The 17,414-nt window shown below is 42.5% G+C and overlaps 1 protein-coding gene across 1 annotated transcript in view; it reads right to left on the bottom strand.

Annotated features, from left to right (window-relative positions):
- The window catches only part of RYR2 (ryanodine receptor 2), a 545,602-nt gene that overhangs the window by 237,844 nt on the left and 290,344 nt on the right, over positions 1-17,414 (bottom strand). Inside the window, exons 32-37 of the mRNA XM_084828209.1 lie at positions 12,399-12,513; positions 10,468-10,628; positions 9,328-9,487; positions 9,053-9,139; positions 5,081-5,307; positions 2,561-3,362 (exon numbers count right to left, since the gene is read on the bottom strand). Coding sequence (XP_084684335.1) covers positions 2,561-3,362; positions 5,081-5,307; positions 9,053-9,139; positions 9,328-9,487; positions 10,468-10,628; positions 12,399-12,513 — 1,552 coding nt within the window. The remainder of the gene's footprint in view (positions 1-2,560; positions 3,363-5,080; positions 5,308-9,052; positions 9,140-9,327; positions 9,488-10,467; positions 10,629-12,398; positions 12,514-17,414) is intronic.

The raw sequence follows: 17,414 nt of genomic DNA, 5'->3' as shown, positions 1-17,414 counted from the left end.
AATAGAGGGAGAAAACATAGAGGCAGTGACAGACTTTGTATTTCTAGGCACAAAGATTACTGCAGACGCTGACTGCAGCCAGGAAATCAGAAGACGTTTACTTCTTGGGAGGAGAGCAATGACAAAACTGGATAAAATAGTTAAGAGCAGAGACGTCACACTGACAACAAAGGTCCGCATAGTTAAAGCAATGGTATTCCCCGTAGTAACCTATGGCTGCGAGAGCTGGACCATAAGGAAGGCTGAGCCAAGGAAGATAGATGCTTTTGAACTGTGGTGTTGGAGGAAAATTCTGAGAGTGCCTTGGACTGCAAGAAGTTCAAACCAGTCCATACTCCAGGAAATCAAGCCAGACTGCTCACTTAAGGGAATGATATTAAAGGCAAAACTGAAGTACTTTGGCCACATCATGAGAAGACAGGATACCCTGGAGAAGATGCTGTTGCTAGGGAAAGTGGAAGGCAAAAGGAAGAGGGCCCGACCAAGGGCAAGATGGATGGATGATATTCGGGAGGTGATGGGCTCAACCTTGGGGGAGCTGGGGGTGGCGACGGCCGACAGGAAGCTCTGGCGTGGGCTGGTCCATGAAGTCATGAAGAGTCGGAAGTGACTGAACGAATAAACAACAAAATTCTGAACATGGAAAAAATTATATTCCACAGCCTTCCCTTCTCTCAGCTTAAACCTTTAATTTCTGTTGTGAATTATGCTGTTCACGTGATTTTTAATTTTATTATTTACTCAGTGCTGTGATCAGATTTCGCTTCTTTATGAAGGGATTTCCTCCAGTGTCTGCCTATAATCTCTCATTATGCATCTGTTTTCTTATTCTGTTTGTTTATGATTCAGATGTCCTTTTTTATCTACTTCTGTCTATGTCTCAAATTCTCTTCCCCAAACCTCCTGCCTGAAATACTCTCTTTATTTGTTACCCAAGATGGTTTCTTTCACCCCCATGACTGTCCAAGCCCAACCTTTGAGCATAAACAACAGAAAAGCTGTAAATGTGTAGCTGTTATGATGACCTCCTGCACATCACAATTTACCACTACACCAGTGCATAGAAACATAGGAAGCTGCCTTCTATCTGGTCAGGCTGTTGGTCCATCTAGATCAGTACTGTCTATATCAGCCTTCCCCAACATACTGCCCTCCAGATGTTTTAGCCTAGAACTCCTAGGGTTCCTGACCACTGGCCATGCTGTCTGGTGCTATGGGAGTTGAAGTCCAAAATATCTGGAGGACACCAGGTTGGGGAAGCCTGGTCTACATTTAATGCTAGCAGCTGACCAGGATCCCAGTCAGGAGCCTCTCTCAGTCAGGAGCCCTATCTGGAGGCTGCAGGGCCTGAACCTGGGTCCTTCTGGGTGTAAAGCATGTGCTCTGCCACTAAGCAATGGCCATTCCCCTATGATCACTCGCACACTCTTAAAATTAAGGAGCAGTGTGGCTTTCCCTCAGAACGTTCATGGGCAACCACAACCTGTCCCTGCCCCATACAAATTAAGGAGCAGGGCTTACAGGTTGATTGGATATCTCCTGTACTGATAAGCCCCAACACCTCTCCCCCTTGAGAAACACTTTCATTTCTCTGTTGCACATATGTTGCACAAATCCTGTTCTGCTCCAAACAAAATCCCAGTCCTCTGTTTTCCCTCTTATTTGGTTTCCAGGAGAACTTTGCAAAAATACTTTTTCATAATTCCCTCCACCCCTGCACTTCTTTTGGGGGCGGAGGACAGGGTGCCCAGGAATTTGTTTTGAGTACCAGAATTATCCCACAGTCCTTCTACTCTCTCTATATATTTTTTTTTAAAAAAACCACTCCTGGTTTTTCCCTTGACTGCCACTTTTGCCATCACTCCAGAAAGTCATCTTGTGGAATGGGAACAGCAAGAGCTGTGAGGTATAGGGAGGGAAGGAGGAGGAAGAATGGGGAAAGAGATGCCATGCTCCTACTTTAAAGCATTAAAGACTCTGCTATTCCGGCAGGCCTTCCCTTTTTAGAACTCTTATTCCTTTTGCTGACTTTTGTATATAATTTTTAAGCAGTGTTGTTTTAAGATGTGTTTTATTATTGGGTTGTTGTTTTTTTAAGTTTTTAGTTCATAGTTGCTTTTAGTTGTATGTTGTTTGTATATATTGTCCATACGTTTTTATGTAAATGGTTTTAAAACTTTGTATATTGGATTTTAATGTTTTAACTTTTGTAAACTGCCCAGAGAGCTTCATCTATGGGGTGGTATATAAATGTGATAGATAAATAAATAAATAAATAAATAAACAAACAAACAAACAAAACTCTCACAGCCGTTCAGATATGCAGTACTGGCTGAAAGGGAAAGGAAGCAGAAACCCTTGCCAATCTACTGCATATCAGTCTGAGATTGACTGGTAGAATGCAATCAAAATTCTGCTCACCCCTGCTTTCTCTCTCTCTGTTTCTGTCCCTCTGTCTATCTAATCTGGCATTTAAAATACCAGTCTTACACAGAACAAAAATAAATGGGGAAAGGTAGCCACAAAATATATAATTACCTATGTATTATTTCATTGTTACCTGCAATTTCACAGGCTCGGGAAGTTTCATTTGAAGAAGGCCTGCTTCTGGGATCTTCTCTCCTCGGATTTCATCTGCTCCTGCTTCCGAATTTAGTCCCTCTGTAACTGGTTCCTTCACTAGAACTCGAGTCTCGTCTTCATGGCTTGCATCTTCCTTAAAAACACTAGGTTCAATCAGCTGCAAGATATGCTTCAGGTCTCCATTATGGAAGGCTCCCATTATAAGTAGAGTGTAAAAAAGCTTGATCAAAGGAACAAATAGAAACTCTGTAGTACCGCCTACTGGATCTCTGACATGAAGGCTTCCCTCCTGAACTGCCTCTGTCAGCATCTCTATTGTTTTAGCTTTTAAAATTTCCAGAGGAAATTCAGGACTGTATTGGTAGCATTCATTGTTAATTCTTACAAAACTGGGAGAGGAAAACTGTATTCTGGGCCGCAGGGAGGTGCTGAGTCCAATGCCAGGCAGGCCATGCTTTTTGTTTTCATCAGGAAACAAAGTGATGCTTTTAGTCTCATCTGTCATTGGAACAATAAATTCATTATTCATCATCAATCTTGCGGTGCCATAGGTGTTAAGGTGAATGTCAATAAGAAGGTCATAATAACCTGCACGTAACAAGCCAGGCATATATTTGTTCTCAATTGCATACAGAAGCTGCGATTCATCAACATGGCTGCACATGGCATATGCAACTCTATTGTTCCCAAGAGCACAAACAGCTGAGTACAACCTGAGAGTATGGTAGTGAAATTTTAACAATTCTTCTTGTTCTGACAGCTCTAAAATATCGACAGACCTGTGAAAAAGAAAGAAAAGTAGATGGTTAAAAATCGCCGCACTGCTTAGGAAAATTATTATCATCATCGTCGTCATCATTACTACTACTATGATGATGACGACATCTATTGAAACTATAACTACATAAAATCACTGGGGACTGGTTGACTGACATGGGTATTGGAATTCTTGTTTAAGTTATATAACAATTCATGCTGGCGCCAGCTTTTTAAGGACCCTTGGGCAAGTCACCATCAATGGGCCCCCTCCCTCAATGAGTCTACCTTCTCACTGCCATCGTCAGCAGCTGCTATTGCTCCTCATCCTCTTTCTCATTGCTAGCTACCATTTGCTCGCTTGACAGGGCACGGAGCCAGTGAGCAAGTAAGCAGTGGCTACTGCTCCTTCTTCTCACCACCTCCATTGTCTAGGCCAGAGTGAGAGGCAGGTTGCAATGATGAAGAGGAAGAGCAAATCCAGGGGGCCCACTGAGCATGCTGAGTTCTCACTGAGCTGTTTTGATGTCCCGCCCGCCCATCCGTCCTTGTGAAGTTTTGTTTTTGTACATCTGCAGCCTTTGGAGTTCCCTCAAGCCTACCAATACATCCCCTGTTGTGTGTGGATGGAGCCATTTTAGCAGCATAAGGATAGGCACTTGGAGAATACGTTTGCTATTAGTATATATGATTATGTAATTGATAAACTGGTAACTTGATATGGGCCACAATTTAGGGATTTAGTCATTTAGGTGCATCCAAGCATTGGGGCAAGCTTAGTAAGACTCCTGACATTTTTCCTTTGGATAGCAGCTATCCATGCCATGTGAAAAACTGCTTTGGAAATTTCCCCAGGTTTGAGAAACATCTTTCCAAGAGGCAGAGCAGGCTGTTTTATGGAGGAAAAAGAAACTCAAAAGCCCCAGTAGGCATGAATTTTCTCTTGCAGTTCTCTGGATTGTGGTCAGTGACTATAGGCTAATGATTATAGCACCTGCCTCTTGTACTGAACAAACGTTCTATCCATCACTGTTTATCCAGTAGAAGAAAACTGCATGGTATTGTACTGGGGAAGGGCAGCAGCTCAGTGTAGAGCATAGACACTGCATCCAAAAAGTCCTAGGTTCAATCCCAGCAGGTAGGACTCTTGTATGAAACCCTAGATAGCCACTGCCAGTCAGGATAATTAACACTGAGCTAGATAGAACTATAGTTCGACTCGGTACAAGGCAGCTTCCTGTGTTCATTTCCCTGGAAATCACACTCTGGCTTCATCCATTAGCCAAGATCTAAGGGCTAGTGGGAAGTCACACCCCTGCCTTTCAAGAAGAAAATCATTGCAAAGACTAGCCTGGCCCCATCCATTGGCCAGAAGAAGAGCAGCTGAAGGGAGCTTGCTTCTCTGCTCCCTGCTAGAAAGAACCCTCGGCTCCAACTCCCAGTTCCCCTGGGACTGCAGAAGTAAAGAGAAGCATACTCTGGCCCCATCCGTCAGCCAGAGAACTAAGGGCTGCTGGGTTGTGTGTGTGTGTGTGTGTATGTATGAGTTATTTGGGGGTGGAGGGTGGTATTATACAAGGCACTTGGAGAATCATTCAGTTACAAAGTGGGATATAAAATCTTGAAATAAATAAAATAATACAGACAAAGAAAACCCTTTTTCCAGAAATATGATTTGTCACACTTGCATTAATGTCACCATCCTATTTCAACTTCATTTGTGAAAGCAAAGAAGGAATACCTGTTTTCCTCTGGAATGTGAAGGGACATGAACTGTAAAGGCTCTAGGCACTGTACTGACCACCCTTGACGTTCACTGATCCGTGATATATCAACCTTCAGAAAGTGGTTTGGCACTCTGCTCCAGAGCACATGCGTCAGGAACTGAATGTGGAGACGGGGAGGGCACTGGGGAACTGGGTTTTTATGCTCACTTTTGAACAAGCCAGCTGACAACGGCATTACATTCTGGAGAAAAGAAAACAGGGTTGCCAAATGTAAGATTCTAGTAGATGGTAAAATACAAAACAAACATGATGAAAATATTTACACTGAATAGCCATGATCCAGAGATGCGTACAGATCACTTTAACATGTGGAATGGGACTTTATTTCCAAAATTGCAGTTACCACATTATTTTTCTCTTGCCATGGCATAAGTTGCTTTGGCCGAAAGAAAAGGATAGTATTAACAAAGGAATAAGGTGCAAGAATTCCTTGAACATCCATAAAGAAACTCACTGGGTTGGGGCTTAAGAACCTTTTAACAAATCATACCAGTACTGGTAGCTGTAAGTTTTCCACTGGGGGATAAATAGCAGGCTTGAGAAGTAGTATAGGGAGAAACAATGAACCCCCTTGCCCACTGCCCCCAGTACCAGAACCCTGATCCAAATCCCACCCCACAGCTGCTAAATAAACCACACACACACACGCACAAATGTGATATGCGCAGGAGATCCTTTTGTCAGATTTCCCATGTTATGTCTGGTTTGGCCCCAAAGTGACTGACTGGAATTCCAACTGTGAGAGTCCTAGACATAGTATTAGTATCTATCTATCTATCTATCTATCTATCTATCTATCTATCTTCCTATATCTCTGCTTTAATACTGGATTTTTAGTTGTAGCCAACTTCAAGAGCTTATGAAGCAGAGTAGAAACTTGAAAATAAATAAAAGGTTTGGCCGATCACCATCGGAATGATTGAAGTTATATAAAGGCTCATCCAAGTTTCAGTGAGAATAACTTACAGATAGTTGGCGTAATGTGTCGTTTCACACCTGTTCAATTGGGGAGTCCCTTCTCTGCTGCTAATGGTCTATTTTCCATATTGCACGTTTCAGGGCTAATACTACCAGCGCTACCTGTCTCAACTCATTATGTTCTGCCTCACTCAAGTTAGCATAATAACTGGAAGGAAAAACTTATGGCAGTTGTGGGAGGAGGAATTGGAAAGTGCCCAAAATAACCCATCTGAAATTCCTCAGGAATAGGGATTTGTGAATTCAGCTTGACAGTGTCTCCAGTTCTTATTGTCTGTACCTTAGTTCTTTGCAGAAACCAAAGGAAATTCAGCTAACTTTTGAAATGCTTATGTTAACAAGCCTGGAAGGACCTGTATTGGATTTGGTTTTGGAAGAATGGCAAGGAGTCAGGTGTGAACTTACACAGCATCATATGCAATATTTAGTAGCATATGCATACTTATTTGCTAGCGGAGTTGGCAACTATTATGAAGTTAGAGTTGGTTTTCATACTGTACAGTGAAGGTCAGCGCTTCTTGCTACTGACAAAGTTAAATAATGCACAGTAGTTGCTTTGTACAGTTTGTACCTTCTTTGTGGATAAGAACGCTTCTTTCTATGCTGTGAGAAAATGTCTTTCCTGCCAACAAAGAAAAGTCCCCCTTTTTCCTCTTGGGTGAAGAGAGAGAGGTGTATGTGGGCCTTCTGACAGTCAGAAACTAGGTGAGACAAGCCTTAAAATCCTGGGCAGATTGGCCTGTTACCAGTTCTTGTCGGGGGGTGAGGTGTTGCACCACCTGCTCAAATAACCAGCCCTGGGATGACCCCCATTGCATCCCGGGAATCAATGCAGCACTAATTGAGGGGACCATGTCTACCAATTGGGCGGTATGTGAAATCTTTTTCTTTGCTTTTATTATCTGCATCCATTTTCTATCAATAAACTCTCATATTTTCACATAAGCGGACATGAGTCATATTGGTAACTTCATATCTGTTTAGTGTGGGTCCTGGCTGGATCAGTCCCCAGGTTTAAGACAGGACCCTCTGTCCCAATGGTGAAATATATATGCAAAAGGATTATGGAGTCCCCGTGATTTCCTGGGAAGGTGACATTGAGCATAAAGGGGCAAACATATAGCCTCCATCTGAAGGAGTATTTACAGTTCCCTTGCCTTCATCTTTTCCTCTGAGAAGCATATTGGACACCCTCTCTCCTCATTATATTCTTCAGGAAAGTCAAGATTTTGTCATAAAGGTACCTGATGGCTGATAGGGATGTGCGAAATCATCCCTGTCTGGGTTCTCCGGCAAATGCCCATCCAGCCCTTGCCCCCACTCACCAGCCCCCGGACCGCGCTAGAGCCCTCCTATGCTTGGCAAGCAGCCTGCACTCACTTCAGCAGCCTCTTCAAGCTCTGTGGTCACCATTTAAAAAAAAAAAAATGATGATTGCAAAAATGTGCATATTTGTGAATGCACGAAAATGTACATTTTCACGAATACACATATTTGCATATGCTGAAAATGAGCATTTTCGCAAAAATGAGCATTTCTGCACATACATAAACATGCGTGTTCACAAAAATACACATTTTTGTGCATACACAAATATGCACATTTTTGCAATCACCATTTTATTTTTCAAAAAATGGCAATTGTGGAGCTTGCCTAGGCTGCCAGGGTTGGTGCGGGCCGCTCGCCAAGCCGGAGCAGGAGGCGAGCACGGGCAGGGGTTCGCAAGCGGGGCTTGGGGGTGTGGGCAGGGGGGTCCCGCCAGATTCCTGGATGGAATCAGGCATTCACATCATCCCTAATGGCTGATGAGGAACTGACAAGTAGCTCAGTGGCAGAGCACATGCTTTGCATGCAGAAGTGCCCACGTTCAATCCACACTATGTCCAGGTAGCAAAAAATCCTGCCTGAAGCCCTGGAGAGCTGCTGCCAGTCAATGCTCACAATACTGGGGTAGATGGATCAGTGGTCTGACTTGGTATAAAGCAGCTCCCTATATAGGCCGCGGTGGCTTAGTGGTTAAGACGCTGAACTGCAGACTGGAAGGTCGGCAGGTCAGCAGTTCGAGACCCGACTGCCGCGTGACGGAGTGAGCTCCCGTCTTCAGTCCCAGCTCCTGCCAACCTAGCAGTTCGAAAGCAAGAAATTGCAAGTAGATAAATAGGTACCGCCTCGGCGGGAAAGGTAACAGCGTTCCGTGCACCTCGGTGTTCAGTCATGCCGGCCACATGACCACGGAAGCGTCTTCGGACAGCGCTGGCTCTTCGGCTTAGAAACGGGGATGAGCACCGCACCCTAGAGTCGGACACGACTGGTTGGGGACACCTTTACCTTTACCTTTTAGCTTCCTATATGTTACAATGAGAGGCCCCCATTTTTACACAGTAATCTCAGGCTCCCATGAGGTAGAGAGAGAGAGAGATCTCCACAGTGGGGATGGGGGACAAAAATTTGTTTAATTAGTATTATAATATGAATTCCCTGAATTTCACACTTTTGAGCTGATATGGAAACCAAAACTCAGTTATCCTTTGAAAGTTGCACTTCTCTGAATTTTGCAACGGAGTTCTCCAATCAAAAGATGTGTACAAAAATGTGTATAGTAGGGGAAGTGCACACAAAATGCGTATATTAAAGTTCCTTGCAAAAATGTTGCTTGCAAAAATATGTATATTAGGCAAAATTGTGAACAAATATGCATTAATTAGAAATGCGCAGAAAAATGCATACGAATTTTCATGAGAAGATTTTAAAAGGATGAACATAAGATTAGAAACATTTCCGAACTTTGGGATGAACTGAATTTAAGATTGGAAAAATTAAAATTGACGAGTTCATCCATCCTTACTCCAGAGTACTTGACGCTGTTTGAGGTGTTGTACTTCAAGTCCAATACGAGAAACATTCTAAATTCAATAACTTAGTACAGAAACAAATGGTTTAAAAATTACCTTTATTCTTCCTAACTCAAACTGGAAAACGCTGGGACTTGTAGCTTGTGCAAACACTGCAGGAAACAATTTAGTGCTTGGTTCAACCTAAATTATGAATAAGCAGAAATATATTATTGTTCAAGATACTACTTTTATGAAGCATCCACTTTTTAAAATGAATTTTGTGGGAATGACTATTCCTTTTCATTAATACTCAAAATTATTATTATTATTATTATTATTATTATTATTAAATTTAGTCATGTGTTCTTGGACAAGCTAAAAATAATTACCTGATAATAAGTGCTTAATTCTTTGCCATTAGCTGTGAAGGACAGGATACCAGTTGCAGCATCAACCAAACAACCAATCTCTAATCCGTTGTTATTGCGTCCCTGTCCTGGACTCATGCTTTCTCCTGCACATACCATATAGCAGTTGCTTCGTTTGATACTGCATTTCAAAAGATTGATAACATGTGAGATACTATAGTAGGTTAATCTTACAAACCAAGATCCAAAGTTCCAATTGGCTCCAGTGCATACATGAACTTTGGATTTGCATGAGCTACTTCATTCTCTTCTATGTTAAAAAGAGCTTTGCATATCAAATGGGAAATTCCCACAACATCCACGTGCACACAGTATTTTCAGACTCACAGAAGAGAATGGAGTACACTTGCAAGTACACATTTCCATATACACTGCAACTCCTGTGCATGCATTAAAGACATGACACAGTGGTTAATGAATGCAACTTTTAACTTGCTTTGATTTCATTCTGCTAATGCTGCCCTGAGAACTTTTGTGACTTTTGTTACAGGGCAGCTTATAAATACTGTAAATAAATAAATCCAGAGAATGTGTGATATATCTGAATCCAATTAATAACAATGGGCCCTAACTGTGTAGTTAATTCCCATTTATTTCAATAAGCCTGAAAACACACATAGCTTTCTCTAGATTTCATGCAATGTCCTGGTTTGGATGATCATTCCAGGCTCCATAAATCATGGTTCATGAAGCTGAGAACAAGTGCTCTGCCCACCCCCTGCCCTCTCCCCTCCATATGTCACTTTGGTACTTTGTTTCTGAATTGTATTGAACCAGAGTTCTCTGTTAGGTCAAAACTGGAAAACTGGCTTAATGTCGATCAAGCCAGGATATAATGGGCAACTTTCGATTAATACAAACCAGAAACAAAGCACTGAAGCAGCGCACAAGGGGAGTGGGGAGTGGGGAGGCAACAGGAGGAGCACTCAGCCCCAACGCTCATTCCAGGCAACTTGGTATCTAGCAAGTATAATTAATATAAGTCAATACAAAACCATCAAAGATAGAAATACTAGCATTCTTAACCTGACAATATATTCACTGATGTGATGCAAGGTTTTGATTTCACATATTCCTAAACTAAAGAAAGACAAAACTAACCTCTCATGAACTTTCCCTTTTTCATCTCCTAGGGTTACTGTAACAGTACGGACTCTGTCCAAATCAAAGTTCATATCATATTGATGAAAGTCAGATGTAATCCAGCCCACCCAGACATTAGCCGGTTCTTGTCCAGGGAAGATACGCACAGAATAATAATACTGTCAAGGGATGAAAAAATGACCATAGTATTAATACTTCATTTTGATCCAAAATTATTTTCTTGCATAAAAAAATCTACAGATGATTTATAATTAGGACTCATAAAAAACTGTTTTTGTGTTTTCATTTTCATTTTTCCTCTTTTTTTCTCTCTTTCTTTTTTTTACTTATTGATCAGTACAAATTCTGAAATGTTCATTGTCTTTGCAAATTGGTTGAATTGTGTGGTCTTTGCAAATTGGTTGAATTGTGTGGTCTTCAATGTTGTTGTGGTGTAAGCTAATTCCATATGCTGAATTGTGTCTGGTAGCACTGACCAATGTGATTTGACTTCCAGAATGTGAGAACATCACAATGCCATTCATTGTTAATAATTTCAAATTATTTGCTATGTGATATCAGTTTGGCTTTAAATATCTGTATTATCTTATTATGGAAGGGATTGACAACTGTAAGCTGGAAGCATCTGTGCAAAGCCTGGTAATAAACAACTTTGAAATTAACATTGATATTTTGGTAAAATAGGCAATTTATTCATTAAAAAAATGGTGTCTGGGGTGGGAAGGCTGGTTTAAAACTGGATTAAAACAGGCCCCAAATGTATGGCTTCCAGCTTCCAGACGTTTTGGTGTTTCACGGGCTGGGGAAGAATATGAGAAGGAAGACAACTGGTTTTAGACAGCTGACACCACAAGCCACTCCCCTTGTCTGCTGTCTCCAGGTGGTGTGTGTGGCTGCCCTGTGAGCTCCTACCCCAAAGACCCGTCACGGCCTTCCACATGGGGCCCTCAGGGAGCCCACCCCAACTATGGTCCTGCCCAAGAACTAGAGCCAACATTGACATAGGAAAATAATGACAATATAATAGAGAACATATTCCAATCAAAATAGTTTGTTAAGAGGAAGGCAGCTCTCAGTGAACTACCAGGGTCTAAAGTAAAATTCCTTCTTAGCTCTGTCATCTGGCAGCTAACTGCTAGTCCATTGCAAAAACATACCATCTTATAATAATAAGCCATATCAAGTGAAAAGGCAAGAAATAACGGCATATTACCAAGATTCGCTCCCAATCCATAGTCAGGGAGCAGACCAAAGTGAAACTTGGTGTTGAGCCAGCTAGCCATGCTGACTAGCCAGTGGGTGCGGGCTTGCAAGAAGTGAGGGCTTGCTTCTCCCTTACCCTGCTCCCCCCATGCTAGGTATAACATGGTACTCCCACAGAAGGTGGGAAACCAAGCATCTTCGGAAGTTTTTATTTCAAAATGAAAATGTAACACCATGACATTTTTGTTCAGCCTTACTTTTAGCACAATGTAGCAGTGAGGAGCTAGCAGTAATAAATAAGGCTATTGTGAAAAGTAATTTAATTGCTGCTGTTCCAGGATAAGTAGTCTATTATTAATATACAACTTTAAAGAATGGTGTCCTGTTAATGTCTATAATAATTTCGAACTGTGTGCGTAGTATCAAGTTTTGTATTCGATCTTGAGTGTCTGCCAGTGGAAAGCAAACCACTGGTGGATCCATTTTCCCCTCCACACCAGCTTCCCGCTCTCCCTCCAAATCTGCTCCAGAGAATTGAGGGACCCTCTGGAGCAGATCTGGGAGGCACGCAGGGGTCTGCAGTGGGGAGGAGAACAAAGGGAGGTCCTGTTGCACAAGCAAAAGTCCACTCACACACACAATGTTGGATTTAAGCCCAAATCAAGAAAAATTGACAATTCTCTGATAAAGCAAAAAGTACAAATATTAACACTAAGCTGACATACTGTAGAAGTTTGCATTAAGTAATCATAATCATCTCTTTCATCTGCTAGGACATCTTCAGTGAGCCTCGCAGAGTGGCTTGTGCTATAGTCTGGTTTCGTCCTTCTCAACATAAATCTGTAATATATCAAAATATAAGAGATGGAATAAATCATCAATTTTGTAAACTTTGAATATATCACTTGGGTAAACATAATGATATACAGTCAGGGCCAGAAATATTGGAACAGGGATAACTGTTTTGGCAGTTGGCCTCTGTACACCACCACATTGAAGGTGAAAGGAAACACACCCAGATGGGAGCAAAGTCAGGACCTTCAGCTGTAATTCAAGGGGTTTGGCAAAAGTGGGACACTACCCATTCAGGAAGTACAGCATTGGGGGCTCATAAGTAATGAAACGAATAGCTGACAAGCAGCTGCATGGCCAGGTATGGCCTGTTTCCTGGGTACCCCATGACCAGTCAAGCAGATAAAAGGCCTGGAGGCGGTTCTGAGCGTCACATTTGCATTTGGTAGCTGTTCCCTGGAACTCCCAACATGAGGTCCAAAGAGGTGTCCATGCGAGTGAAGGAGGCCATCGTTAGGCTGAGGAAACAACATAAACCCATCAGAGAGATAGCAAAAACAGTGGGAGTGGCCCACACAACAGTTTGGAACATCCTGAAAAAGAAGGAATTAACTGGCAAGCTCAGCAACAGCAAAAGGCCTGGAAGACCACGGAAGACAACTAAAGTGGATGACCGCAGAATTCTGGTCATGGGTAAGAGGAACCCTTTCACAACATCTAGCCAGGTCAAGAACACTCTTGCGGAGGTAGGCATGTCACTGTCAACATCTACAGTCAAGAGATGGCTTTATGAATGTAAATACAGAGGCTTCACAACAAGGTGCAAACCACTGATAACGCTCAAGAACAGAAAGGCCAGATTAGCCTTTGCCAGCAAACACCTAAAAAAGCCTGCCCAGTTCTGGAATAAGATTCTTTGGACTGATGAAACCAAGATTAACTTGTACCAGAATGATGGGAAGATAAAAGTATGAAGAAGGAAAGGAACAGCTCATGATCCAAAGCATACCACATCATCTGTCAAACATGGTGGAGGCAGTGTTATGGTATGGGCATGTATGGCTGCCAATGGAACCAGGCCACTGGTGTTTATTGATGACCTGACTGCTGATAAAAGCAGCAGGATGAATTCTAAAGTGTATAGGGCTATACTTTCTGCTCAGATTCAGCCGAATGCTGCCAAACTGATAGGATTTTGCTTCATATTGCAGATGGATAATGACCCAAAACGTACAGCAAAAGCTACCCAAGAGTTTCTGAAGGCAAAGAAGTGGGATGTTCTTCAATGGCCAAGTCAGTCACCTGATCTCAACCCAATACAGCATGCTTTTCACTTTCTGAAGACAAGACTGAAGGCAGAAAGACCCACAAACAAGCAGCAGCTGAAGGCAGCTGCAGTAAAGGCCTGGCAAAGCATCTTGAGGGAGGAAACTCAGCATTTGGTCATGTCCGTGGGTTCCAGACTTCAGGCAGCCATTGACTGCAAAGGATTTTCATCCAGGTATTATAGGCGATCCTGAGGTTTGAAATGATGTTGGTTTGTTCCATTACTTATGAGCCCCCAACGATGTGGGGGGTGTATGCCAGGTACTGCCCTTCCTGAATGGTTAGTGCCCCACTTTTGTCAAACCCCTTGAATTACAGCTGGAAGTCCTGAGTTTGCTCCCATGTGGGTGTGTTTCCTTTCAACTTCAATGCGGTGGTGTACAGAAGCCAACTGCCAAAAAAGTTATACTTGTTCCAATATTTCTGGTCCTGACTGCATGTTCCATTTAATAAAAGCTGCTTATGGATTTATAAAAATTGAACAAGGAACACATTTTTTAAAAGGCAACTAATTAACAGACTAATTAACAAACTTCCCAGTCATCCAGGTTAACAATATATTCTTCATAAAGCTACAAGATAATGTTGTTGTTGTTCAGTCGTTAAGTCGCATCCGACTCTTTGTGACCCCATGGACCATAGCACGCCAGGCCTTCCTGTCCTCCGCTCTCTCCTGGGGTGTGCTCAAATTCATATTCATTGCATCGGTGATACTATCTAGCCATCTCATCCTCTGCCGTCCCCTTCTCCTTTTGCCTTCAATCTTTCCCAGCATCAGGGTCTTTTCCAGGGAGTTTTCTCTTCGCATTAGGTGGCCAAAATATTTCAGCTTCAGCTTCAGTATCTGTCCTTCCAATGAGCAGTCAGGGTTGATTTCCTTTAGGATTGACTGATTTGACCTCCTTGCAGTCCAGGGGACTCGTAAGAGTCTTCTCCAGCACCACAGTTCGAAAGCATCAATTCTTTGGCGCTCAGCCTTCCTTATAGTCCAGCTCTCACAGCCATACGTTGCTACTGGGAAAACCATAGCTTTGATTATATGAATCTTTGTCGGCAAGGTGATGTCTCTGCTTCTTACTATGCTGTCTAGGTTTGCCATAGCTCTCCTCCCAAGGAGCAAGCGTCTTTTAATTTCATGGCTACAGTCACCGTCTGCGGTGATCTTGGAGCACAAGAAAATAAAATCTGTCACTGCTTCCATTTCTTCCCCTTCCATATGCCAGGAAGTGATGGGGCCAGATGCCATGATCTTCGTTTTTTCAATGTTGAGTTTCAAACCAGCTTTTGCACTCTCCACTTTCACCCTCAACAAAAGGCTCTTTAGATCCTCTTCGCTTTCTGCCCTTAGGGTGGTATCGTCTGCGTATCTGAGGTTGTTGATAATTCTCCCGGCAATCTTAATTCCGACCTGTGATTCATCCAACCCAGCATTTCTCATGATGTACTCTGCATATAAATTAAATAAGCAGGGCGACAATATACAGCCCTGTCGTACTCTTTTCCCAATTTTGAACCAATCGGTTGTTCCATGTCCGGTTCTTACTGTTGCTTCTTGTCCCTCGTACAGGTTTCTCAGGACACAGGTAAGGTGGTCTGGTACTCCCATCTCTTTCAGAATTTGCCACAGTTTGTTGTGATCCACACAATCGAAGGCTTTAGCGTAGTCAATGAAGCAGAAATAGATGTTTTTCTGGAATTCTCTTGCTTTCTCCACGATCCAGCGAATGTTGGCGATTTGATCTCTAGTTCCTCTGCCTCTTCGAAATGCCACTTGTACTTCCGGTAGTTCTCGGTTCACATACTGATGAAGCCTAGCTTGTAGGATTTTGAGCATCACCTTGCTGGCATGTGAAATGAGCGTAATTGTACGGTAGTTTGAACACTCTTTGGCATTGCCCTTCTTTGGAATTGGAATGTAAACTGACCTTTTCCAGTCTTGTGGCCACTGTTGAGTGTTCCAAATTGGTTGGCATATTGAGTGCAGCACTTTAACAGCATCGTGTTTTAGGATTTTAAATAGCTCAGCTGGAAGACTTTCATCTCCGCTAGCTTTGTTGTTAGTAATGCTTCCTAAGGCCCACTTGACTTCACTCTCGAGGATGTCCGGCTCAAGTTCAGTGACCGCATTATCATGGCTATCAGGGACATTCAGATCTTTCCTGTATAGTTCTTCTGTGTATTCTTGCCACCTCTTCTTAATCTCATCTGCTTCTGTTAGGTCCCTGCCTTCTTTGTCCTTTATCATGCCCATCTTTGCACAAAATGTTACCTTGAGATCTCCGATTTTCTTGAAAAGATCTCTAGTCATTCCCATTCTGTTCTTTTCCTCGATTTCTTTGCATTGTTCATTTAAGAAGGCCTTCTTGTCTCTCCTTGCTATTCTCTGGAACTCTGCATTCAGTTGGATAAATCTTCCCCTTTCTCCCTTGCTTTTCACTTCCCTTCTTTCCTCAGCTACTTGTAAAGTCTCATCAGACAGCCACTTTGCTTTCTTGCTTTTCTTTTTCTTTGGGATGGATTGAGTTGCTGCCTCCTGAACAATGTTACGGACCTCTGTCCATAGTTACTCAGGCACTCTGTCTATCAGATCTAATCCCTTAAATCTATTCCTCACCTCCACTGTATATTCATAAGGGATATGATTTAGGTCATACCGGAATGGTGTAGTGGTATTATTAGACTTTTATTCAAATATGTAAGTAGACAAGTCATTTGGAGAAAAACACTTTTACTTTAAACCAGTATTCTTCACTGCAAGGCCTGAGGGTCACTGGCGGTCCCCTAAGCTCTTCATGTGCAGCTCTACACCTCTTTCTCATTCTCTCTCTCTATATATATTTGCAATAGCTATCCACTCTCAGCAGGGTCTATCTAGGTTTGCCTTACTGTTTGCTTTGGTAGGCCAACTGCTGGGATCTGGGAATCAAGTAGAGAAAGGTGAGCAACTTGTGGCCCTCAAGACGTTTTGTCCTACAACTCCCGTCAGCCCTAGCCAGCATAGCTAATGGTGAGAGATGATAGGAGCTTCAGCCAAAATATCTGGAGGGACACAAGTTGCCCACCCCTGCACTAGGGGATGACCAGCATTGGATCCCACCCACAGGTTCTACTTTTGACCTTCATGCATTAAGCTCAAAAATCTGAAGGCATATTCTAAATGTGTTGAACTTCTTATTATTTGTATTGGAAACTACCGTGGGATGGCTTTCACCCTTAAAGGTTCATATAAACCCTTTTAATTAATTAATAAAACAAATAAGTGGAACCAACAATGATGGGAACATTGGGGTCAGGGATTACTTGTAGTTCCCCATTCCTGTTCCCAGTTTAACCCCACACTGTCCAGCTGAACCAAAGAATGTAGGGCTTAAGACAGGAGTGGGCAACTCTGGAAGGTCTTGGGGGGCCTTTTGTCCCCCCCAGATACACATACGCACACACCACAGGCCAAATACCCCTCCCACAGGTGCAGAAAATGGGGAAGGGGCAGTTTAAAATGTTTTTAAAAATCAAAATGGCAGACAGAGCTGCTAAGGAGTACCAAAAGAGTCAAAACAAGCTAATCTGACCAGCAAATAACTTTTTAAAAAAGGGTTTTAGGTTTTCCGGTGTCCCTCTGAATT

The sequence above is a fragment of the Heloderma suspectum genome, chromosome 1 (genome assembly GCF_057233095.1).
Source record: "Heloderma suspectum isolate Gila_16-S chromosome 1, 16-S_ref, whole genome shotgun sequence".
Lineage (NCBI taxonomy): Eukaryota > Metazoa > Chordata > Lepidosauria > Squamata > Helodermatidae > Heloderma > Heloderma suspectum.
This window is presented reverse-complemented; position numbering and strand designations above follow the sequence as displayed.